This window comes from Triplophysa dalaica, chromosome 21 (genome assembly GCF_015846415.1).
Source record: "Triplophysa dalaica isolate WHDGS20190420 chromosome 21, ASM1584641v1, whole genome shotgun sequence".
Lineage (NCBI taxonomy): Eukaryota > Metazoa > Chordata > Actinopteri > Cypriniformes > Nemacheilidae > Triplophysa > Triplophysa dalaica.
Genome location: NC_079562.1, coordinates 7756319 through 7782382, shown reverse-complemented (window position 1 = coordinate 7782382; position 26064 = coordinate 7756319). Strand labels below are relative to the sequence as shown.

Below are 26064 nucleotides of genomic sequence, written 5' to 3'. Positions count from 1 at the left end.
TTGAGTCAAAGATCACTGATCACAAAAACGGTGACTTTAAATAAACCAATAAAGCATCAAGTCATGACTGTTATGCTGCAGTCCCTGTGAAGCAGAAGTGATGATCATCTTCAGTATTCTGACGTATTTACAAAATGAATAGTGGGTGTGGCTCATGTTTTCCACTGTGAATTGATTGGATGAATAAAAACAGGATTTTTTCACTTAATTTTACGGTAGTTTGCTGGCAACCACAGCTGCCGGTATTTTTCTGTAAAAACTACGGAATTTGTATTTTCTCTTTTCTTTTCTGATATTAAATGTTTTGTGGGTCACCACTAAGCTGAAGAGTTGAGCAGGGGCGGAGCCAGCCGATTTTGCCGGGGCTTCAGCCCCGGATGTTTTGAGTGTAGCCCCGATTCCCGAACGAGAAAAAAAAAAAAAAAAAACCTATTTTTTTTTTTTTTTTGAGCCTATGAAACCCGCGAAATCATAAGTTGTCCTATTTGCGCTTTGGCTTTGCACGTACTGCATAGTGCATACAGCCTGTAAAAATAGACCTTAAAAATAATCTAGCCTAGAGTATAGGCTACATTTCTTTGCTGTCGTTTCTTCCTGTTGAATATGCAGCAGGTAGGGGAGGAGCTAGCAGCAAAGTCAAGTGTCTGAGAGAGTGTTGTTAATAACGACAGACAGCGGGCAGGAAAAATGAAGCAAACGAGACTTTGGGGATTTTTTGGAAAGAAGTCAGTGGGTAAGAATTCATTTTTTTTAATCCTTTAAATCTAAAGATCATCATCTGGATGTCTTCTTTCACTGTATGTCTATTTGTTTAACTAGCTATTAGGGTACTAGCATCACTTGTATGTTACTAGCATCTGATAGAAGTTAGTAGGGGTGTGTGCCAAAAAATCGATTCACAGAAGAATCTAGATTCTCATTTGCAACGATTCAGAATCGATCTGAAATGTCCAATAATCGATTTAATAAATTAATTAGGGCTGGGCAAATTAACGCGTTAACGCGGGCGATTCATTTTTTCAGCTTAACGCATTAAAATATTTAACGCAAATAACGCAGCGTCCGTTTTTATATCCATTTTGCTTAGCGTTACATGATCATCACGCTTATTCATGTAAATACTTCCAAGCGTGACAAGACACAAGAGAACGCGCTGTATGCCAATGTCCTGTGTGTGTGTGTGTGCGTCTTATGTCAGCTAATCAAGGGACACACACACACACACTCCACGCACAGACAGACTCGCGTCAGTTTCCTGCTCACAGTTGCTCACCTGCTAGAGTTCTCTTTTGCTCTTGAACAAACAATAACATAGAGGATTTTGAGTATTCTCATATCAGGAGTCATAATTAGTTAAATAACGTCTTAAATGAACTTAAAGAGTTGTGAGGAAATGAGATGCGCGGGACATCGCGTGAGATGCGCGGCTGTTCTTAAAGTGACAGGAGCACTGATGATGCCTGTCATTAATGTTCATCACAGAACAACGGGAACAGAGAAAATTGAAGCTTTAATGATGATTCATCTATATTTAATTACTAATAATACTAATCATTACTACTAATGACTCATGAGAGACTACAGAAGGTGATGAGAGACTACAGCAAGTGATGAGAAAGACTAGCAAGTGGATGAGAGACTACAGCAGGTGATGAGAGACTACAGCAGGTGATGAGAAAGACTACAGCAGGTGATGAGAGAGAAATATAACTAATATAGAAGGACATACCAGATAGACAGCAAGAGGTGAATAGTGTATGTTGTATGTTGACTCTGTGTATATGTATTGAGCATAATGTTAAAGATGTATAATGTTATCATGCTCAGTTGAGCAATGGTTATGCTCTTCATATCCAAAAAAAAGGTTGTGCTCAGTTGAGCACTGAGAGGATGTTAGCCTGCCTTGAAGATAATGTTAAAGATGTATTTTGACTGAAAGTAAAGTGTTACTGACTGTAATAAAAAAAAAAACCTCTTCGAGTGATCCCTGTATTTGCATTAAATGTTCTGGGCTAAGCCCCGGATGTCCTTCAATGCTGGAAACGCCCCTGGAGTTGAGTCTGTTCTCAACTCACGGTCAGGCAAAGATATTCTGATGTCATGCTTGCATGTTGCTTTGTTTAAAAGTGACTTTAATAATGAATTACAAAGAAATAAATTAAGTAAATGTAATGTTGTCACTTTTATGCATTTGGACCAAGTTTTCATTTTCTATAAAGAAATGTTGTTAATATAAAAAGCTCAAATGTATTAAGTTCATACACAGTTTGAAGTTTGTGCCCTGAAGTTTTAAACTGCAAAGCTGTTTACATTCTTTTCCTGTATTTTTTACGGAATTTTTCTGGTAACCACAGCTGCCGGTATTTTTCCGTAAATATTAACATTTTTTACAGTGTATAGGCCATATATTAAAACATGTTCATAAATATTGTGTCCAGTATTGGCCTTTTCATAATATAAATTAAAAGGGATATTGTGTTTTTAATTGTATGGAGCCCTTTTTGAGCCTACGCATGAAAACACATGTTGAAACTAAAATGGCGGTAACCCATGAATTCTTTGGAATGACTTACGGTTGGTCTCGTTTGAAATATGAAATTTAGCTGATTATTGCAACAAAAAATAATCACATACACAAATTTTTTTTTTAAAGGTATGTTGTTAGGTTTATTGTAAAATATAAATAAAAAATGTTTATATTTTTCTTTGATTAAAAAAATATGGGTGGCAAAAGGGTAACAAAACATCTATGCACACTCTTTATAAAAATGAATCAATTACTCTCTCTACATAAATTGTTTTAAAAAACACCAAAGAAATCTGTATTCTAGAGTCTTAGACCTTTCCAATGATATATAGTTTTTCATGATTCGATAAGAAATAACATGCACAATATTGACGCAAACTTAGGTGTCCCGTATACGGAACGGGTGACAGTAAACGGGCTACTGTGTGACTTTACCTAAAAATTGCTATATATTGCTGAATATATTTGGTTGAATTACTTAAAGTTAAATCAATAAAAGTAAAAACGCAAACACATTCAACACAGAAATAATCTCTGCCACCCTGTGACGTTAAATTAGCGTCTAATAAAGCGAGTCAATGGATCTGTGCAAGAAATCGCATAATTGGGTGAATTCCAATCGCATTTATGTGCCCCACGCACTTATAGGGCAGAGCCTTTGTATAGTAAGAAGTCTAGGGGGAGATGAACTGCTGTTTTTCGTAAATACAGCCGTTATACATAATGAATCCAGTAGTAAAAACAACGCCGTTTCCCATTATCTGAGACAACCGTTCACGTGTTGTACCCTTCCTATAGTATATGCTTCACCTTGCTTACTGTCTAAAAATACATTTTCTAAACATTAAAACAACCGATAAAATGTATGTTCTTTTATAATGCCTTAAACTGCAGTCTCAAAGTTTACTTGCCCAGGTTCACCTTGTAGAAGGCGATTCTGAGTATTGGTTTGTGGGCATGAGGGAGCACATTTGTGATTGAAACATTTTATCTTGTTTCTTGGACCATTGGAAAGACCACTACCTCCCTGACACAAACTAATGAAGGTGTGTTTGGTTCTGGGCTGTCCACAGGTTTACTCTATTATTAAAAGACAGTTTCTTCATTTTACATCCATCAAATGCATCATTTTATCCCTATCACTACCACTAGAGGGCAGAATCACATTGAAAATACTGTGTATACCCAATGCTCTCCAGCAGCAAACTAGACCTGCAGGAAACTCCCATAAACTCTATCCTGAAAATATTCTGAATAAATGAGTTGTATACAAATGATGACTTTCTAACAAATATCAGTTGGTTTATATACGTACATATATGTGGAATTAATTGGCTTGTCTCACAATGAAAGATTTAGTATATAGTAGGGCCTACCTTAGGCTATTGTCGTTTGTTATGTTTATTAATATAAACTATTACTATAAATGTATCATTTTATCCACATACACCCAAATAATACAATACATTACAGACAGCCATGGGCAGGGAATTCTTTTCACACGATCATTTACTTGCTTTAGAATTTTACAGGGGTGACAATTTATTTTAATATTCATCCATAACATAATGCACAATATATCCACGAAACAGCTTTTATCTCTCAAGTCAAGTCAATAGTATAGGCTATATGAACTACTTTAAGGCTACCATTTATCAGCTCATCTAGAATATTTCCTTTTTGTTTCTGAAAAACATATTTCTTAAATGAAACAGAATAAAATATATCAATGAAAGTGTTTTAATGAAACCAGATTTTGCGTTACACTGTTTCATAAACAGATTTTTTTCAGATACTTTTCAAATGCATGTATGTGGTAATCTCAATCTGTGCCATTAGCACTATAATAAGAGTAAGAGACAGACAGACCGACGGAGTGAGAGAGAGAGAGAGAGAGGGAGAGAGAGAGAGAGAGAGAGAGAGTGAGAGAGAGATAGAGAGACAGTGTGAGGGAGAGAGAGAGAGATAGAAAGAGAGAGTGAGAGAGAGACAGTGAGATAGAGTGACAGAGAGAGAAAGAGAGAGCGAGAGATAGAGTGAGAGAGAGAGAGACAGAGAGAGATAGAGAGAGGGAGAGAGAGATAGAGAGAGAGAGAGTGAGAGAGACAGTGTGAGAGAGAGAGATAGTGAGAGGGAGAGAGAGAGAGAGAGAGAGAGATAGAGTGAGAGAGAGATTGAGAGAGTGAGAGACAGTGTGAGAGAGAGCGAGAGCGAGAGCGAGAGAGAGAGAGAGAGAGAGAGAGAGAGACAGACAGAGTGAGAGAGAGACAGAGAGATGGAGTGAGAGAGAGAGAGAGAGAGAGAGAGAGTGAGAGATAGAGAAAGATAGAGTGAGAGAGAGAGAGATAGAGTGAGAGAGAGATACACGTGGGATCCCTGGTTCTGTGGATGGTGATGACAGGATTGACGTCCCGATCCTGGGCACAATCGTCTTCAGGAGCTCAACCGCAATCCATAAAGATCGAGGGTGATATCACTCTCGGGGGGCTTTTTCCAGTGCATTCTCGGGGTCCTGCTGGTGTTCCTTGTGGGGAATTTAAAAAGGAGAAGGGGATCCATCGTATGGAGGCCATGTTGTATGCACTGGACCAGATCAACAGTGACCCAGACCTTCTGCCTAATATAACCCTGGGTGCCAGGATACTGGACACGTGCTCCAGGGATACTTATGCGCTAGAACAGAGAGAGAGAGATAGAGACAGAGAGAGAGAGAGAGCGAGCGAGAGATAGAGAGAGGGAGAGAGAGGCAGTGTGAGAGAGAGAGATAGAGTGAGAGAGAGAGTGAGAGATAGAGAGAGAGTGAGAGAGAGATAGAGAGAGAGTGAGAGAGGCAGTGTGAGAGAGAGAGATAGAGTGAGAGAGAGAGTGAGAGATAGAGAGAGAGTGAGAGAGAGATAGAGAGAGAGAGAGAGTGGGCTTTTAAAGGATTTGACAGTGATTTGAAGAATCACAGTTGTGGAATGTTTTTCTACATCGTTTTATAATTTCCCAAAGCCTCGAAATCCGTAATTGTCAGTAACAAATCTCGTATGAATGAACTAAATCTTCAGATTGTGTGTAAGAAGACTTTGGACACATTTTAAGATGAGAGCTGAACACCCTGATGTCGGGAAAATGTACTGTCGTGTTTTAAGATCATCAAACTTCAGCTCCAGATGGGCGCACACCGGCAACAGCATCAATCGGTGAGATATTACTTTGATACCTTGCGGCATAGTTTTTATAGCCAACTAAGTACAGTAAATATAAAGCGACGCGATGAACTTGTAGGGTAACAGTTTCGTGATTAAATTTAAGATAGACGTCAGTCGGAGTTTTTGAATGATTCGTAAAATCTTTTTTGATGTAATGATGTTAAAAAAATACAGTATTAAGGCGGTAGTGTAGTGCACGATATTAATAACTTAATCAAAGGAGCGCGTGTCTTCCCGCGGAACTTGAGTGTTCGTTCCAATTATAGCATTTTCTGTTCACCTGTTGTTGAATATTTATGAGTTAATTTACATACAATATTAATACGCATGCCTATACATGCCATCCTCTATTCCCAGCGGTCTGTTGAGTGCACAGAGAGCCAACTGAGTTCATTTTCTAAAAATAGAAACTGTGCGTTGAAATGTAACGTTAAAGAATAAAAACGTTGAATTAAAATAGTTTATCGTGTAAAAACGTTAAGTGTTAAACCAGTCTACACTGTATTTAAAGGGATAGTTCACCCAAAAGTCAAAAATACGTCATGAATAAATCACTCTAGTTGTTACAAACCATATGAATTTCTTTGTTTGGTCGAACACAGAGAAATGTATTTGGACAAATGATTGTGACCAAAAAGTTCTTGTAGCCCATTGACTACCATAGTAGGAAAAATTACAACGGTAGTCAGAAGTGCTCCAGAACTGTCCTACATTCTTCAAAATATCTTCTTTTTGTTCTACAGAACCAAGAATATTAAGTAATTTTCCCCACTATGGTAATCAATGGTGGCCATTTGGTTACAAGCGTTCTTCCAAACATCTTTCACTATGTTAAAAAGAACATATATTTGGAACAACACGGAGGTGAGTAAATGATGACAGAATTTTAATTTTTGGGTCAACCATCCCTTTAAAATTTAGCTTTGGTAACACGCTTACAAAAAGTTCCATAACCATGATATTACAAAGAAAATACCATACAAAAATCACAGTAATACTATTATTAAATGTAGTGGTAGTATCATGGTATTCTTTGAAGATATACCTTACAGTACTTAAATTAAAACAGCAATGAAATGGTATATATCACATTACCTTGGTCTTACTGATGATCTCATGCCATTATTGAAACTTGTTACTCTCACATTTTTATGTAAGGGGGTACTGTATGTTGCTCACCTTTGGACCCTGAAATGATTAAAATAAACTTCCACGGACCTTTGTATCAATTTTCAATTCAATTGGCACTTCCTTGATTTTATTCTTTTGCAGTCTAGGTAAGTGTTTCATCCATTAAGACTTCTCAGTTTCATCTAAGCATCTTTAATGCATTTCACACACACTGCCTGCACCCAGAAACATTTCGAAGTGATGCTAAAGCTAGGATAAAATTATTTGCTTATCATTTCTCCTGCAGGAGACGCAGGTAGAGAACAAAGCTTTTTCTAAGCTCTGTAGCAGAAGGACCAGCCATTTGCATGTCAGCCACCATGACATCAATGCTATGCCATCACAGCGAGATCGGCAAACAACACGTGGGATCCCTGGTTCTGTGGATGGTGATGACAGGATTGACGTCCCGATCCTGGGCACAATCGTCTTCAGGAGCTCAACCGCATTCCATAAAGATCGAGGGTGATATCACTCTCGGGGGGCTTTTTCCAGTGCATTCTCGGGGTCCTGCTGGTGTTCCTTGTGGGGAAATTAAAAAGGAGAAGGGGATCCATCGTATGGAGGCCATGTTGTATGCACTGGACCAGATCAACAGTGACCCAGACCTTCTGCCTAATATAACCCTGGGTGCCAGGATACTGGACACGTGCTCCAGGGATACTTATGCGCTAGAACAGTCCCTCACTTTCGTTCAAGCCCTCATCCAGAAAGACAACTCAGATGTCCGATGTTCCAATGGAGAGCCACCCATCATCCCAAAACCAGAGCGCGTGGTTGGTGTCATCGGGGCTTCGGCCAGCTCAGTCTCCATAATGGTGGCCAATGTTCTTCGACTGTTTTCGGTAAGAGGCTATTTTAATGTGATTAAGTTTTTGTTTAGTGGAGCAACAACTATCAATTTTGTTATGTTTCCTCAGTTTAAGACTGAAAATATGCATGTGTTTACGTTGAAAGCTTGTGGCATCCATTGGATTTCTTCAGTGTGTGAAAATGTCTTATATAGTTGCTCAATGCCTCTGCAAAATTGGATTTTGCAGTTCTGCAGAGAGGGTCAGTCCTACAGAGAGTATTCTAATTCTGTTAAAAGTTCGGATTGTGTTACAGCTCACCGACCTCATAGCAGGAGCTTCTTAAACAAGAGGTTTTTATTCATTATTTTGTTCTCAGAGAAAAACGTGTCAGATTGCCACAGAGAACTGTTTTTTAAAGGAGCGTGCCATCGATTGAACTTTCCAAACTACGGAGGTGGTGCTGCGTGCACGTCATTTTATTCCAAATCCTTTCTCGTTTTCAAATCATCATTCAATCTGCAAATCATAAACCTGAGCTACTTTTTAATTCTCCCTTCAGCCACGTTTTCATACGTTTTATTTATTTATTTTTCAAATCATTCGTTCTCTTCAGGCTTTGGTCACCGCTGCAGGCTGTGTGCGTTTTTATTACGTGTGTGCAGGCTGATAACATCCCCCAGTTATAAGCAATCATTTCAGTCATCACAGTTTCAGAGAAGATAAACAATTAACAAAATAAATGTGACTTTGCCAGAGCTCTATTAGATTCCTATCAGAACATTATACCTGGAATTTGTGTTTTTTCCCTAATCATAATAGTGTTTTGCTGTGGTTGTTCATTATTTTTAGTGTGCCGCTCTCGAGAACATTAAAATGATTTATCCTTTGTATTTTCGAATCCTTGTTTTCCGCTGATAAAGACTTTAAGGCTAGAGTGACCTAATAAGTTTAGCAATCAGTGGTGCATACAGAAAAAACACAATTATACATCCAAAAAATAAATGGTCATGTTTCTGTATCTATTTATGATATTTTTTGAATTGTTATATAAACACCCGGACACACAATTGATGTTAGGATCTTACTTTTTCTTTCTTTAAAAACGCATCTCAAGACCTTTATTTTCCATTCCACTGCACTGGATCTAACTTTTTAATTGTGTAAACACATCCCTGTGCGGCCCCTCAGAATCTAACACTAATCAAAGCTGGACTCAGGATAACGTTTTCAGTTTTCTTACGAATGCTACTAGTAAGTGTGAAGTGAGAATGGCAGATATTACCAACAGCATTACAGAAGATCCTCTCTCCATTAAAACCCTCTCTCCAGCTCAGACTCCTGATGGAGAATCAAGTATGAGGCCAGAGAAATGCCAGTCGACCTGTTATCAGCCACTAACAGCTTCTGTTTGGTGGCTTTAGCTGGATGAATGTGGACCCTTAACACTTAGATCCATGGGGATGGATGGAAAACTCTTGAGAGGCTGTTAATTCTTTTGGCCTGATTGTTTCACCGCTCTACATCATGGCACTTACAGTTGAAGAAGGATGCTTTAAATCCAACAGAAGATGGCTTTCTGCTGTACTTTTATGATAAATAGACGACATTGAAGCATATAAAGCTGCGGAAAAATGAAGAGACCATTCCACATTTTCAGTTCAAATCAACATTGATGTATTGTGGTCATTCCAGTAAGCGTTTTGTAAATTTCACAAAATCAAACCACGCGCCACATGAAAACTCTGATAAGAATCCAGATTATTATCAGATAAAAAATTTTTTTGAACTTTGAAATCAGGTTTATTACTGTTGTATTGCTTAAATGTGAATTGGTTTCTTTGCCTTATTTGAGGTCTTAAAAAAATACAGAGCATCTTCTCTGTTATTTTCACCTCTTTCTGAAATGGTCTCTTAACTTTTTCTGCGACTGTATATTTCATATAATGATTAAATGTCATACAATGTGGAAATGTTTTTCATATACATCTGTCTGAGAGGTACATTTATTTTGTCCTTTATAAGAAACTTTAAAGAGTGATGGGATTTCGTTACGTGAAAGATCATTATTTTCTTTTAGAGAATCATGGATGAGAGATCCCCACAGAAGCTCAGGAAACATGTGTTTGAAATTCTTGAAACACTTAGGAAACGTTTGCTGTGGCTGCTGCCAATGTTGACATGACTCATTCGTGAAAGAGCTTGAAGCTGTAATGCTTATGTTGCATAGCAACAAATCAGAAATTGTGACAAACACTTTCAGTAACATTTTAAGTTTTTTTCCACCTTCAATTTTTTCTTTTTGGGAATTAAAAAAAAATACATTTTGATTCTCAAGTCATTAAACAGTCACACTACTAAAGCATATATGTTGTATGGAGGGGTGGGGGTAAATCTGCCATAGCAAGTGAGCTTGTAGAATAAAATATATTGTATGGCTTATGGCTGAGAAATGGCAACAACCTTGTCTCTTGATCTCTGTCTCTCCCTCTGTGCTTAACATAATTTGAGTAAAACCCTCTAATCCATTCAGATAATCTGTCAAATGGTCCTCTGCCTCTTTTCTCTATCCACCTTTTCCTCCATGTGCGCGGGTTCTCTTCTTTAAAGAACCTTCCATTAAGCCACACAGGCCGGGCATACATTAGTTGGTGTAAAAGCCTAGCCCAGTGACATCAGCTGGGTCATTAAGAAACTAGCACAACAGTAAATTAATCTTCTCATCCTATTTTTTCTCAAACAAATGCTTTTACAGTGGGATGCATACCATCTGCATTTCCCATGGATTTTATGTGCTACAGAAAATATGATACTATATCCTTATAGTATATTTAGATATGTTTTGCATGAGGTTTGGTATGTTTTAGCAAATTGACTTCTGCGATATATATATTTCTTAATTTTTGATTTGCAAAGAGAATATGATATCCCCAAAAATAGTGTGTACTTACATATAGTTTAACAAGACATCATTCCATTTTGTAAGGAAATACAGAAATTTTAATGAATTGTCCCTTAAATTAAACTGCCAGTGGGAAAGCTCCTGCAAAGAGATAGTTCAGCCCAAAATGATAATTCTGTCTTGATATATTCACCCTTATGTCATTCGAAATCTGTATATGAAAATATAATATGCGACATGTCTCAGGGGTTTTGTGTTCATTCTATGGAAGTCAATAATAGCCAGTGTTTGATTTCCAATGTTCTTCTATATATATGTATTCTGCAAAAGAAAGAAACTTATACAGATTTGAAATGACACGATGGTGTATAAATGATAAAAAGGATTTTCTTTTAGTGTGAAGTAAAAGTCCTGGTTATTGATCACTGATCTATTTTGTACTCTCTTTGTTTCAGATACCTCAGATCAGTTACGCTTCCACAGCACCTGAGCTTAGTGACAACAATCGCTATGATTTTTTCTCTCGAGTAGTGCCGCCCGACTCTTTTCAGGCCCAGGCGATGATGGACATTGTCAAGGCCTTGGGGTGGAACTATGTTTCCACTTTGGCATCAGAGGGGAACTACGGAGAGAGCGGTGTAGATGCTTTCATCCAGATATCCAGAGAAGCAGGTAGAGAAGAAAAAATCCATATTCTTACACATTCATATTGTGTATTGGCTGGGGGGTTCTGATTCATTACTCATTAAATACATGTATTTCATTGCATGGTCTATATCTATTATTTAGTCTTAAGTAAACATCCCAAATGCATCTACACTCAAAAACAGTGCTATATAGCACTAAAAGTGGTTCTTTGCTTATAGGGGAACCCCTTTTAGAGCTATATAGCACCATATCTTGGAGCTTCAGTGGTTCTTCAGGGGTTGTTCGGGGTGACAGAGGTGCTATATACTAAACCATCGTTCAGCGGTTCTTCAGTGGTTCATAGGGATTACCGAGGTGCTATATAGAACCGCTGAACCATGGTTTGGTATATAGCACCTCGGGCACTGAAGAACCAAAATATGGTTCTATATAGCATTACATATAAGGACAAAAAAATATGCTATATAATAAGCAAAAAATAACGTTTTCATCGCATCGCGCCACGTCCGATGTGAACAATTTTTTATAATTTATAATGAGTTCTCATGTGTTCAATCGTCACTTGACCCATCCAGTGTAGACACTGTATTCTGATTTTTTACTGAAACCAATCCGCAATAATTTACAAGGTACAGATTCAGCAAGTGTGTGGGGTATACAGTATGTGTGTCTATACATTTGTGTGGTTATAAATAATTAGCTATGATTGTTTTATTCGGGAGGACTCTGCATTGCACAGTCCATTAAAATTCCTAGAGAGCCCAGACCAGGAGAGTTTGACAAGATCATCAAGAGGCTAATGGAGACATCTAATGCCAGAGGGGTTATTATCTTTGCAAATGAAGATGACATTAAGTAAGTATATTATAATATTCATCTAAAGCAGAAAATAAAGCTTTGGTTATTGGTTGCAGAAACTGTTCTACAGGTAGCTTTGTGATTCCTAGAAAGAGCTGTTGTGAATAAATACACATTTTGTAATCTAATCCCAGACTAACCCGACGATACATACTAATGAAAATATTTAATTTTCAAATCAGGTGTCAAGTGCTGAAATTTGATGTTTTAGTAATCAAGTGAATCAACTGTGAAGATATGATTTTAATCAGACTTCCTGTTTCTGTGTTCCTTTATTAGGCGTGTACTTGAAGCAGCAAAGAAAGCCAATCTGACGGGTCACTTCTTGTTTGTGGGCTCTGATAGCTGGGGAGCAAAGAACTCACCCATCCTCAACCAGGAGGATGTTGCTGAGGGTGCGGTCACCATCCTTCCTAAGCGGGCATCCATTGAAGGTAAGAAAAAAATATATCTGTTGCGCAGACCAATGAAGGATTCCAGTAAATGGTGATTTAAAATTAATATAACTCACATTGCTAAAACCTAAATAAATCATGAAGGTTTCTGTGATAAATGTGCGGTAATGGGCAGCTGACAGAAAATGAAAAATATTCTGCTCTAAGTGCTCTGTGATGCCTTTTCTAAAACTATATTCATATAAAAAAAAATTAAATCATATAATGTGCTAGGGACACAATAATTGCTCGCTAGAACTAGATTTGTCATTAATGAACTGATGTTATTGAAACCAAAATTATTTTTCATTTAAAAATATATATTTTAGGGTTTTATTTTCAGTGTAAGAGAAACCTTTAAAATTCTTATAGATTGGCCTACCTATAATTTTGTTGCTTAAAATCTTGATGTTCTAAAGAACCATCCATGTACAGGTTATAAACCAACAACCCAAATATTTGCTTAGTTTTCGCTTTTTTTGTTGTTTTTGTACACTCTTTCCTCAAGGCAGAGATAGCCATGTGGTATTAGATAAAAAATCCATACATGTTTCTCAGGGTTTGACAACTACTTCACCACAAGATCTTTGGAAAACAACCGCAGGAACATCTGGTTCGCTGAGTTCTGGGAGGATGATTTCAAATGCAAACTGACACGACTGGGATTCAGAGCAGAGAACGGGCTGAGGAAATGCACAGGTGAGAAAATAAACTCAGTTTTGACAACTTGACCAGTTTTGTTTAGACATAAATGTAATATATAGCCTCAAGTTGTATTAACTATAGTAAGAGTTTTGTTCCAAGAGCTATAAGTGCTTTAAACACATACGAATTAGCTATTGTGGTACACCCGCCTTTGTATGTTTTTTTCGTGATCTGTGTTTTTAATGTTATTGTATTGTGATATGTACACATGTAATGTTGCATACGCACCCTCCAGTGAAAATAAATTTCCTCCTTGAGGACAAATAAACTAGCTATCTATGTTAGCTATCTAAAGCCCTGCAATGTCCTTTAATGTCTTCTATCAGGAGAGGAACGAATCAGAAGAGATTCGCCATACGAGCAGGAAGGCAAGGTGCAGTTTGTAATTGACGCCGTTTATGCCATGGCCCACGCTCTCCACATTATGCACATGGACCTCTGCCCGGGTGCCATGGGCGTCTGTGACAAAATGGATCCTGTGGATGGGAGAATGCTGCTGAGTTACATCCGTGCTGTGAGTTTTAATGGTAAGGTTATAATGTTTTCGCCTGATCAAAGACACCGCTGTTAATCAAATAACAAACATTGAGAAGAAACGAGAGAGACCTTGAGCAAATTTAATGGAATGGGTTCATTCAAGATTGGGTGACTTTGAGATTCTTTTCTTTTCAAGGAAATGTGTGTGGAGGTGCGGTTTGTATTATACGTGTTTTTAAATGGACAGCATTAAATCTATGAAGAGGTATAAAATGGCTGATAGAATTTCTCATACATTCAGTATTTTAAGAATTTGATGAGTTTTTGACGTTAATTGATGTTGTTTAATTTATGTTTGATTGTTGATCTCCATTTGATTGCAATAGTATCAAAGAGAAACAACCGTCTGAGACATTAAAAGAGATTCAATTTGTGATTCGTCTTTCCCATGAGACTAGCTGCAGCAAAGCTGAACACTTCTTGACTTAGCTTAGCCATCACAGGTAAAAACAGTTATTGATAGTTTCTGCGAGAGCTGAACCTCCATCACAAAAGCGGGCGTTTCTTGAAGGACTGAGAAATCTCATGGGTAAAAAGAGCGAGAGGAGGTCAGCACTCAAAGCAAGCCTGAAGAGATCCACTAATGCACAATGCAGCAGTGCGCAGCCTCGTTTCAACCACCCCGGCACCTCCTTCTCTCTCCGTGACTTTTCCCTGGGGCAGCTTCTCTCTAAACACAGGAAGCATTCTCCTTTTCAGTTCTGTCTCTGAGTAAAAAAATCCCTTTTTCTTTTCGTCACTGTAGTCTTTGAAATCTCCCTGGATTTTTTATGAAATGCACAGCTATTCAGTTAATGCACAGTAGACGTGATATACGCCCTTGACTGGAAATCCTTTCTGGTTTAGTACCGGAGGGGCTCGGGGCAAAAACAAGCAATGTGGAGAGCATTCCCCTTGTGAACATAAAAAGCGTACTGGTCTGATTTTCTTTGGTTTACTGAAGGGAGTTAAGATGCACGTTGCCTTTGTTTAAACACCCGTCGTCCTCTAAGAATTACAACGAAGAGATTTGTTTCAATCGTAAAGAGTCACCTTCAAAGTAATGTTTGTCATAGAGTTTTGAAAATTCTCTTTGGGCTTTAGCTTCTGATGTTTCTTTGGAAAATATGGCCAAAACGAAACAATACAGAAGCTAATGAATAAGCTTCAGGAGCATGTACTGTTAGACAGTTATTTCTTTGGCGATACAGTTGAATGTGTTTCTATTAAATCATGATGTTTTTCAAAATTTATATTCTGTCATCATTCACTCTCGCCTTGTCATTCCAAACCTTTATGACTTACTTTCTTCTGCAGAACACAAAAGAAGATGTTTTGATAAAGTTGGTGACTGAACAATGGCGGTACTCATTCACTTCTATTGTATGGACACGAAACAAATGCAAGTCAATGGGTATCCCCATTCTTCCGTTACCAACAATATCTCCTTTTGTGTTCTGAACAAAAAATCAAGGGCATACAGGTTCGAAATGACAATGGTGTGAGTAAATGATATCCCTTGAAAATGTGCATAATGTGCAGTGATGATAAGTGTCTTGTCACTGTATTTTCTGAAGGCAGTGCCGGTACAGGTGTGATGTTTAATGAAAACGGTGATGCCCCAGGACGATACGATATCTTCCAATACCAGCTTTCCAACAACACCAACTCGGGATATAAAATTATCGGCCAGTGGACCAATTACCTACGACTCAATGTAAGCATATACTGTATGTAAAAACCTTGTATGTGGACATTTCTAAATGCTTGTTCTTAAAGCATTCATCTCCTTATACAAGGCTGAGGACTTGCAGTGGTCCGGTGGAGAGAAACAAGTTCCTCAGTCAGTCTGCAGTTTTCCCTGCGAGTCTGGAGAAAGGAAACGCATGGTAAAGGGCGTTCCGTGCTGTTGGCACTGTGAATTATGTGACGGCTATCAGTACCTTCTGGATGAGTTTAGCTGTGACACCTGCCCCTTCAACATGAGGCCCACCCCGAACCGCACCGGATGCAGACCCACCCCCATCATCAAGCTGGAGTGGAGCTCTCTGTGGGCCATCATCCCTATGTTCCTGGCCATATTGGGCATCCTTGCAACATCCGGAGTTATCATCACCTTTATGCGCTTCAATGACACCCCCATAGTCCGAGCGTCAGGCCGAGAGCTCAGCTACGTTCTCCTGACCGGCATTTTTCTCATCTATCTCATTACCTTCCTTATGATCGCTGAGCCGGGAACAGTGGTGTGCGCGTTCCGAAGGTTGTTTTTGGGGCTCGGCATGTGCATTAGCTATGGAGCCATGCTCACCAAAACTAATCGAATATACAGAATCTTCGAGCAGGGGAAGAAATCGGTCTCACCGCCAAAGTTTATCAGTCCAACATCACAGCTGATCATCACCTTCATTTTGACCTCAGTACAGGTGTGTAGGTTGCAATTCAAAATACATTAGTAAAACATGTTAAAGGAACTGTTCACCCAAAAATTTTAATTCTGTCTTCATTTACTCACCCTCAAGTTGTTCAAAATCTGTATACATTTCTTTATCTGACAAAAACAGAGAAAGATATTCAGAAAAATGCTGGTAACCCAACAGTTCTTGGACACCATTGACTACCATGGTAGCCATTTGTTTTATACATTTATTTGTTCCGTTGAGCACAAAAGAAGATATTTTGAAGAATGTTGCATGCAGTTGTAATTTCTCACACTGTGGTAGTCAATGGTGGGCAAAGAACTGTTTTGTTACAAGCATTCTTCCACATATCTTTCTCTGTGTTCATCAGAACAAATACATTTATAAAGATTTGAAACAAGGGTGAGCAACTGTTGGGTGAACTGTCCCTTTAATATTATATAAAATTATATTATATTATATTATATTATATTATATTATATTATATTATATTATATTATATTATATTATATTATATTATATTATATTATATTATATTATATTATATTATATTATATTATATTATATTATATTATATATTATATTATATATTTATTATTATAAATTATTTATTTATCTATAATCCATAATATAAATTGTAATTTCGTAAATACTAATTTACAGCATGCGAACAGTGTGGTTTGTAGTAAGTGCTATAACTGTTTGAAACCTCTTAGTCCGTCATATCTCCAGAACACGTTTCTGCAAAAGGACATTTTGTTGTTGAATAATTTAAGAAGGATGCAAGATTTTGAGAGTACCACTGAAACCACTGAAAGCTCTTCTCTTTAAAGTGTCTATTTTCATAACATGATCTTCTTTGCAAAAATCCAGTTTGTTTTGAATAATACTTCAGCTTTTAATTGTGGTTTAATGTTTTATTACTTCACATGGACTATTGCGTTTAAATTACATATATTTGTTTCCCATCGGTCTCTCTTCAAAGCTCTTGGGAATTTTCATCTGGTTCGGAGTCGTTCCCCCTCACACGCTCATTGACTTCGATGAGCTGCGTCCACCCAACCCTGAGTATGCACGCGGAATCCTGAAATGTGACATGTCAGATCTCACTCTGATTGGCTGTCTGAGCTACAGTATGGCACTGATGGTAACATGTACAGTCTATGCCATCAAGAGCAGAGGTGTTCCTGAGACCTTCAATGAGGCCAAACCCATCGGCTTTACCATGTACACCACCTGTATCATCTGGTTGGCCTTCGTTCCTATATTTTTTGGCACATCGCAATCAACGGAAAAGGTAAATCATTGAAAAGACATAAAGGTGGATTTTGGGCAATGGTTACTATAATGAAATGGCTGCAAAAAAAAATGTTATTTGAACTATTTAAACTTTTCTATCAGTACCCATTTTCCCTATAGATGATTTTATTGGACGCACAGAGTTTTAACTTTGAATAATAATAATGAACAATGACAATAATTGACTATTAAAGTGACAGTTCACCCAAAAATTAAAATGAGGTCTTCATTAACTCCAAACCTGTATAAATGTTCTGGGACATCTTCCAGTACCATATAATTTTTTTTGTATTTTAGTTGTTGTGTTTGAACACAAAATTAGATATTTTTAAAATGTAGGAAAACAAACAGTTCTGTGGTACCATTGACTACCATTCATTTTCTCCTACTGTGGTAGTCAATGATGTCCCCGAACTGAAAACTACTTACATTCTTCCAAATATCTTTCTTTGTGTTCATCACAATAAACTCATTTTTACATGTTTGAAATTACAGTAAAGGATGACCGAATTGGCATTTTTGGGTGAACTATCACTTTAACAGTTCTTTGCACATGTTTGTTCCGCGATGCAATATCTCTTGCTTTCACAAAGTCAGTCAAGATATATAAGATATTCACACCACATCGTGTGTAATTCAACACAACATGCTTGACAGAAAGATCAATAATTGATTCTCTTAATATACAAAATAACCAGGAGCAACAAAACACTCCAACAAAGCAAAGAACCAGCAAAGGGCTGAACTGAAACACGAGTATAAATAGAAACGATATAACTAGAAAATGAAGGAAATAATCAAGGCGTAAGTGACAAAAATCAGTAACCAAGGGAACAAACTAAAATAATAATGAACTGAAGAGGAAAGACAAGAAACATAAACACCAAACCATCCCGACAGCAACCTTTGCTACAGACAGGTTAACATAATTGCTTGAATTATATTGAATTATAAATAAATGCTTGAATTGTCGTATAATAAAACTATTTTGCTGGTCTTAAACCTTACAGTCCAAACGCAATCCAAACCTCATGCAGTTAGTCATTCGATTTTCTATTCATCTAGTGGGGGTAGAGTATACTCTGACTAATAGAGAAGTCTTTTAGTAGCCGGTCAACTGCAAAGCTTTTGGCCCTCAGGTGCTCTTCGTGTCTTTTCAGCTCTTCTAAATGAAAAGAAAGACGAAAATAAGGACAGATATACAGAACTCAATCACATGCAAGGTGTGCTTGTGGCTGAAATTCATGTGTGCGTTTTGTCATACTGAGTTAGAAACATTTTGTTATTCCTACTAATTCCCCAGGCAAAAAAACTAAAAACTATTGTGTTTTTTCAATGTCTTATTAAGGTTAAGATGTAGTAAAATTGTCGCCACTGGCTGTTTTTTTGGGCTTGGTATCTAACAATCTCGAAAAGGCATTTCAGTTGCGTATTCCACCAGACCTCAAGCAGTCTTCATTTTTTTTTTACCAGCATTAGCTTTGTGTAATCCCATGAAATGGGCTATTATGGGATTTATATTTCATAACAGAACCGTGTTGTGCATGGCCCTCAGATCTCATACATGAATGACTAACATGATGATAAACATGATGCTGATACTGCCTGTCAGGGTTTATTCTGGCTGTGGAATCACCTTATTTGTTCTTAATTGAGCAGAAAACCTTTATGAATTCTCATTAATTTATTGAAGATATCTGTAGCTCTTATATAGGAGAGTATACAAACGATTTAAATCTCTTCCATATGGTCCATTTGACATAGCTTTGTTTTTACATGCAGTTATAGTCATTAAACTGAGCTCCAGGGAATAAAGTGATCTCCTGGCGTGAGCCCTGTTACAATAAAAAGAGAGTATACTGTATATGTGTGATGTGGAGTAATATCTCGGCATTAAAACTCTGATAGCATGTGATGTGTGACCTATGTCGTGGATGAGAGCAAGCTGAAATATTCCCACTTAATCTTATTCTGTCCCGAACCAGATGTTCATTCAGACCACCACGCTGACCGTGTCTATGAGCCTGAGCGCCACCGTTTCCCTGGGCATGCTGTACATCCCCAAAGTCTACGTGATCATCTTCCACCCGGAACAGAACGTGCAGAAGCGCAAGCGTAGCTTCAGAGTCGTGGCTCAGGCGGCTGCCGTTTCATCTCGTCTCTCACAGAAAACCAATGAAAAGCAGAATGGAGAAACCAAAACCGAAGCGGAAAAATCTTAATAAAGGCCTGGAGGTGAAAAGATGGTTTCTGTGTTCACATTCCATCAACATTTTAAATGATACCAACTGTGATTAATATATTTAAATATAATCCAACCTCTCCATAGGTTTTCAAGGCACGTGAGATGAAAATCATGCTAAGACTTTCAGGAAAAGTCTATTTCTGCTGAAACTCAAATGGACTGGAGTTACTAAAGGATGTGGTCGTTTTTGTACCATCTACAACAATACAGGAGTTTTGTGTGTTGAACGCTATATACATATGTACAATACGTACAGGAACAATGGATTCTTTTTTACGTGGAACTCTTGCATCAGCTTTAAGACTGAAACATGTTTGTCCCTTTTTAATTTTTTCATTCTCAACACTGCCTCACAAAATGAGTATTAAGTAAATAAAAAATGAGGATTGTCTAAAATAGTCCCGTTGGGGTAGGAAACACTAAGGAATTTCTTCTACCATTTCAGTGTTTGTGTCTAAAGTGTCCACACATACAACTTAAGAGACATAAGATAATGACATTGAGAATTCAGTATCAGACCAAATGGTTTTCTTTTCTTTTCAGACCACAGATACATAATAATATTTTTTGCAGTTCAACTGATGGAGTGCAAATACACTGAGATTCCAGACTCCTTGAAATCTGTGCTTTCAACAATGTGCCATATCTGTTTTTTTAGAATAAATATGTATTTAAGTGTCTTGTGTGCGATCCTCAGATTAGGCTATTTCCTGTGATAGATCACCAAGAAAACAATGATTTTTTTTTTTTTAACTCAAAGTTACAGCATTACTCTTTACATGTTTTTTTAGATAATATTTATTTAAGAACGAAATATATGCTGATCTAATGAAAATGAATGAAAATATTGACATTTTAGATAATTTCCTGGAATTTTCACTCTTAATTTACATTTGTACAAAGAAACATTGATCAGTTTATCTACTCGGTTAAATAACACTTAAGCCAGAATCTTTTTTTGTGAAAACATTTTTGGGATTTAAGGTATTTCCTAAATGACAACCAAGTGGAAACATTCAGGTTCCATTCAGATGTACTTAACCTTGAATTTTTACCTGTTTTCACTGGAAACACTGAAAAAATGTACTGATTGAATGCATGTTGGGAAAAGAGATTAAACTGTTAACTGATAAAAATCTTGTTTGTATCAAATAAATCTCACAGCACTTTAAAACCCATGAGCCACTTTACAGAAATGAAGTATGGTTAGTTTCAGAATATTATACCAGTATAGTATAGTACTTGAACTATTTCCGAACTAATGTATAATTATTGTGCACAGTATGTACATTTTCTATATACATTTAATAACTATAGGTGACCTACTTCATTTGGAAAAATAAGTAGCCTAGTAACAGAGTACTGCTCTATAGCCTACTTGAATTCACCTTCCATCTCCAGTGTGACAAATTAACCAAAACATTTTTTATAGTTTATCAACTCATTACTACACTTACAAATGCTAACACTTTTTTTCTGAAAAATACAAATAACAAAATTATGCATGTTAAGCATAAATATAACATTCAAAGTAATGAAATGACAGCAGTGTAACATTTGATATGTTGCCTAAAGAATATTATACTTTTATTTATTTATTTTAATGCATACAAAATGCAGTTTTATGAAAACACGTACACTGTATCTTCATATTCGCTATATTCAGAACGCCGCTGTGCCGTTGATACAATAGGGGGCGGTGCAGAGCAATGTCACTCTAAATACCAACACGAAGAAGACCAACTGCCGGAAATTACATGAATCGCATTGTGGTTTGTTGATGTTTGTGTCAAACTCGCGGTCGTTGTTGTTCCGAAAAAAAACCTTCGAAACTGAAGGAATAAAGTCGTTTCGTAACGCGTGTTTTGAAATAACGGACACCATATATTATGCCAGAAGTGGTGTTATAATAGATTTATGGAAACCAGCTGCTCGTAAACGATTGAAGGCCGTTTATTTATATTGTCGCTGTAACTCGTAACGTCAAATCAGCGTAACCTGGCACGCGATGACAATCCTCCCGAAAAAGAAACCGGCCACGACTGCCGGTGGCGGCGATCATACGGAAGAACCGGAAAGACGAAGCGGGTCTGAGTCACACTCGCATTCTCATCCTCTCGGAGTGCGATCGGGGTCGAGAGCCAGGGCCTCTCCGCCGCCGTGGTCGTCCAGAGAAGAGCGGCGGATCGAGTCGAGCGCTCGCCCGCAGCCGGCCTCCCCGCAGCCCGGTGCCGCTGGAGCGCCTGCTGTGCAGTGTGAGGGGAGTACAAACTCTGTTGTGGTCGGGAGTCGCGTTGAGTTACCTTGCGGCACGGGTGTTGGTGGAAGCTGCTGCTCGGGACCTGGACTCAGCAAGCGGAGACGACAGACGGTTTGCTCCAGCGGTTTGACAGGTGGAGGAGGAAGAGTAGGAGGAGGAGGGGGTGGTAGTCCAGTCTCAGACCCCGAGGAGGGAGCAGGAGGAAACAATAGTGAGGATGAGTATGAGAACGCTGCCAGACTTCAGCTTGTAGATCCAACCACAGTCGAGCAGGTACCATAACATATTCACAGTTCTAGCACCACTGGGACATTTAACCCCAAAATGAAAATTCTGTCTTCATTTACTCAACCTCAAGTTGTTCCAAGCCTGTGTCCTAATTTCGTTATTCTGCTGAAGAAAAAGTTAGATGTTTGGAAGAATAATTGTATGCAAACAGTTTTGGGCACATAGTAGGAAAGAAAACTACTTTTGTAGTCAATGGTGCCCCAGAACTTCAAAATATCTTCATCGAGAGAACAAAGAATATATCACACAGTGTTTGAACAACTTGAGGATAAGCAACTGATGACAGAATTGTTCTCTTCTGTGAATTACCCTTAACATGCAAACACGTTGCCAGATCCTAAACATAGCCGGTTGTTTTTCAACCTACAGCAAGAAGAATGGTTCGAGAAAACCTTGAGCGAAAAGAAAGGCTTTGTAATCAAAAAAATGAAGGAAGATGGAGCATGTCTTTTCAGAGCAGTTGGTAATATTTTTATCTCCCTTTATCTGTTCAATATTTTTTCTGCATTAATGCAGAGTCAACATAAGCTAATGTTTCTACTCTTGTTTGTCATATAGTCGAGGATTTTTTATTGTGATTGTAAAAAGCTAAAGAAATAAAGCCAATAAATATTAATTTTCTAGTAAGTCAGTGGTCTGAAATCAGTCTGATGCAAGTTCTTTTATATTAAAGCTGATCAAGTATATGGGGACCAAGATATGCATGATGTGGTACGGAAGAACTGTATGGATTATCTGGTGAGTTAAAAACTCAAAATATTGACTGGCATATGGTTGATTGTTTATATTATGTTAACCCTTATGCTTCCATTGCAGACAAAAAATGCAGATTACTTCTCCAGTTACGTCACTGAGGACTTCACCACATACATTAACAGGAAAAGAAAAAATAATTGCCACGGCAACCACATTGAGATGCAGGCAATGGCAGAAATGTATAACCGACCAGTGGAAGTTTACCAGTCTGGTGTTGGTCAGTTAGCGTTTATTAATGTCTGTGAAAATGTCTGCATCTTATAGTGCATCTTTAATATATTTACTATGGAAAATTGTATACATTTTTTTCTAAAAAATGTTAACTCATGTTTTTTTGCTGTACAGAGGCAATTAATACGTTCCATGGCATCCATGAGAACAAGGATGAGCCGATACGTGTCAGTTACCACAGAAATGTGCATTATAACTCTGTGGTAAATCCCCACAAGGCCAGTGTTGGGGTGGGGCTGGGCCTCCCCTCTTTCAAACCAGGGGTATGTCTTCGAAGCATAAATATGTGTAAAATCTCGTAGGATAATTTTTTGCTTTTTGCTTTAGAAATGTGAGACGGCTAATCTCTTATTCTTTCTCTTATGTAGTACGCTGACCAATCTCTCATGAAAAACGCAATTAAGACTTCTGAAGAGTCTTGGATTGAGCAGCAGATGCTGGAAGACAAGAAGAGAGCAACAGATTGGGAAGCAACCAATGAAGCCATAGAGGAGCAGGTAGCTCGAGAGTCTTACCTGCAGTGGCTTCAGGACCAAGAAAAGCTAACCAGACAGGTACTATACATATATGTCAATAATATATATGTATGGTTTTAAATATATATGGTACACAGAAGAAGATATTCTGAGAAGTGTCATTGGTTTTGTGTCTATACATTACAAATCAATGTGGGCCAATGTTGTTTGGTTAACAGTGTTTTTTTAAATGTTGTGTTTTGTGTAAGAAAGAACGTCAGAATGACATGAGATTGAGTAAATGATGACAGCATTTTCATTTTTTTTGGGTGAACTGTCTCTTTAATCCAGCAGTTCACCCAGCGTAACCTCACCAAATAATGGGAATATGTACTCTTACTCTCACCCGATCAATGGGTCACTTTATAATCCACAAGTGCCCGAGAGAAAGTAATCATCAAATAAAGTATAAGCTGTTTGTTGGATGCTCTGGAAAGTCTGCATCAGTGCACCAAAATAGTGATTGTTTTTTACTCTTGTGTAGTTAGAGATATTTGAATATATTATCAATTGCTAAGAGGTTTGCAACTGTTTGTTTATCCAGATGAGAGTGAACAAGTATACAGATCTAACATGGCAGTGAGTTTATTTTAATGATGTAATCCAGTTTCGACATCGCTTTGGCTTCATGAATTTTAAAGCAGTCTTTCATGTTGTAATCTGTAAACATTTACATGCATCAGTGAAGAATGAGTTTCCCTTAAAACAAGTAATTGGTTATTCTACAAGTCAACCCACTTGTTTTTTATTGTTTTATCCAAGAAAATTTAAACTATGATTTTTCCCTCAACTGTTTTTCCTCTTTTCCTTTCAAGCCACGTAAGGCTAGTGCCACCTGCAGCTCTGCCACAGCAGCCACGTCCAGTGGCTTTGATGATGGGGGTTGCCGTTCTCCACGCCAACGGAGCTCCGCCCCCTCTCCTGAGCATCCAGGCCCAGCTCACCCCGAATTGCTTGTCAAACCCCCGTCCCCGGCAGGTGCCTCACTGCCTTTTCCTAAACCCCCATCACCATGTGCCCCAGGTATGTATGTCTACGTACTGTATGTATGTTTTGAAAAACACGCCTCACATTAACTGCCTGCTTTCCTCTCAGGTCCAAGTCATCAGTCTTCTGGAAACCCTTCCATGGTGTCTCTATACCCGACCCTGGGGTACAGGACTATTATGCATGATATGTCACCTGCTGCCTTTGGTAGGACATCAGTATGCTTCTGTATCTTATTTTCAAAGTCTAATATGTACGTGTTTGTTGATTTAGTTTAAATTTCTTTATACAAACAAGCTTTCTTACATAAGTATTACTTGGTTTACTTTTTTAGGTTTAACAGATTGGGAAGATGATGACATTCTGGCCTCAGTACTGGCTGCTTCACAACAAGAATACCTCGACAGCTTGAAGAAGAATGCAATGCACAGAGAATCTTCTCCAGACTGCAGTTGATTGATGATACAACAGATCACAGCAGAAAACATGGAGCAGCGCTCTGTTCTAAACTGCTATTTGTTATTTCAGCATCCTGCAATGTTTCTTTATCTCTCTTCTTTATAAATACCACTGTATGCTGATCATTCTGGATTTTCTTTTGTTTTTTGCCACCACATATTCCTTAATATCATTAAACTCTATTGACTTAGTTAGATGCATGTTTAAATAAACATTGTAAAATCGACATTAAAAATATTTTCAACTGTATACTATTATCAGGTGTTTACTTTATTTGGGAAAATTATACTAATAAGCATATTAAGACTTGTTTTGAGTGAAAGTTGAAAACATTTAGTTTTTTTTATTCTTTAACAATGACCGGTGCAGCACAGCAAGCGTCAGGTCTTTAATTATTTAAAATGACAAATAAACATTTTGTTTACTGTTATATCTCTGAACACTAAAATACTTTGATGTGTGTAAACTGTCAAGGTATTAAGTGAAACCAGTATTAAACATCTTAATATGCTGTTGGCATATTTTACATTTTTCAAGATGAGCTAAGAAAATGAAAATTAAACTTTCTAAAATCATGTGAGTGTTCATTCATTTTTTTACAGCTTACTTTGAATAGAAATATTTAGATATTTTGTAGATATGCGTTTAGGTAAAATGATCATTTTTTGTATAATTCTGTGAACTACTAACAAAATGTTTGCCAAATTTTAAATACAAGAATTGCTTCTATTTACATTTATTTGTAGAAAATTAAAACAGGAGAAACTGGTCAAAATAACAGAAAAGATGCTCTGTATTTTTATACATATTCTACACATGCCCATAAGCTTTCCTGTGGCTCTGTGGTTAGAGCATGGCGTAA

General features: G+C 37.6%; 2 protein-coding genes across 2 annotated transcripts; both read left to right on the top strand.

Annotated features, from left to right (window-relative positions):
* The first annotated feature begins 5694 nt into the window (after positions 1 to 5694).
* Positions 5695 to 19909, top strand: grm6b (glutamate receptor, metabotropic 6b). Its single transcript, XM_056734800.1, has 12 exons — positions 5695 to 5712; positions 7139 to 7736; positions 11040 to 11256; positions 11955 to 12087; positions 12370 to 12524; positions 13083 to 13223; positions 13556 to 13756; positions 15323 to 15462; positions 15545 to 16168; positions 17148 to 17459; positions 19447 to 19696; positions 19791 to 19909. The coding sequence occupies exons 2-11, from the start codon at positions 7200 to 7202 to the stop codon at positions 19681 to 19683; spliced, it is 2697 nt and encodes an 898-aa protein (XP_056590778.1). The 5' UTR covers positions 5695 to 5712; positions 7139 to 7199; the 3' UTR covers positions 19684 to 19696; positions 19791 to 19909.
* A 1534-nt stretch (positions 19910 to 21443) lies between these two features.
* On the top strand, positions 21444 to 25777 carry otud5b (OTU deubiquitinase 5b). The gene is made up of 9 exons (XM_056734861.1): positions 21444 to 22239; positions 22624 to 22717; positions 22928 to 22992; positions 23071 to 23227; positions 23356 to 23504; positions 23610 to 23795; positions 24572 to 24779; positions 24852 to 24950; positions 25078 to 25777. Exons 1-9 carry the CDS (start codon positions 21715 to 21717, stop codon positions 25197 to 25199), a joined length of 1605 nt encoding a protein of 534 aa, XP_056590839.1. The 5' UTR covers positions 21444 to 21714; the 3' UTR covers positions 25200 to 25777.
* The last annotated feature ends 287 nt before the right edge of the window (positions 25778 to 26064 follow it).

Excerpts from the sequence above, each read along its gene's own strand:
- grm6b (XM_056734800.1), top strand. The coding sequence starts at position 7,200 with ATGTCAGCCACCATGACATCAATGCTATGCCATCACAGCGAGATCGGC. Across the intron at positions 12,088-12,369 it reads GCAAATGAAGATGACATTAA|GCGTGTACTTGAAGCAGCAA; the intron begins GTAAGTATATTA and ends TTCCTTTATTAG. Across the intron at positions 13,224-13,555 it reads CGGGCTGAGGAAATGCACAG|GAGAGGAACGAATCAGAAGA; the intron begins GTGAGAAAATAA and ends GTCTTCTATCAG.
- otud5b (XM_056734861.1), top strand. The coding sequence starts at position 21,715 with ATGACAATCCTCCCGAAAAAGAAACCGGCCACGACTGCCGGTGGCGGC. Across the intron at positions 22,240-22,623 it reads ATCCAACCACAGTCGAGCAG|CAAGAAGAATGGTTCGAGAA; the intron begins GTACCATAACAT and ends TTCAACCTACAG. Across the intron at positions 22,718-22,927 it reads ATGTCTTTTCAGAGCAGTTG|CTGATCAAGTATATGGGGAC; the intron begins GTAATATTTTTA and ends TTTATATTAAAG.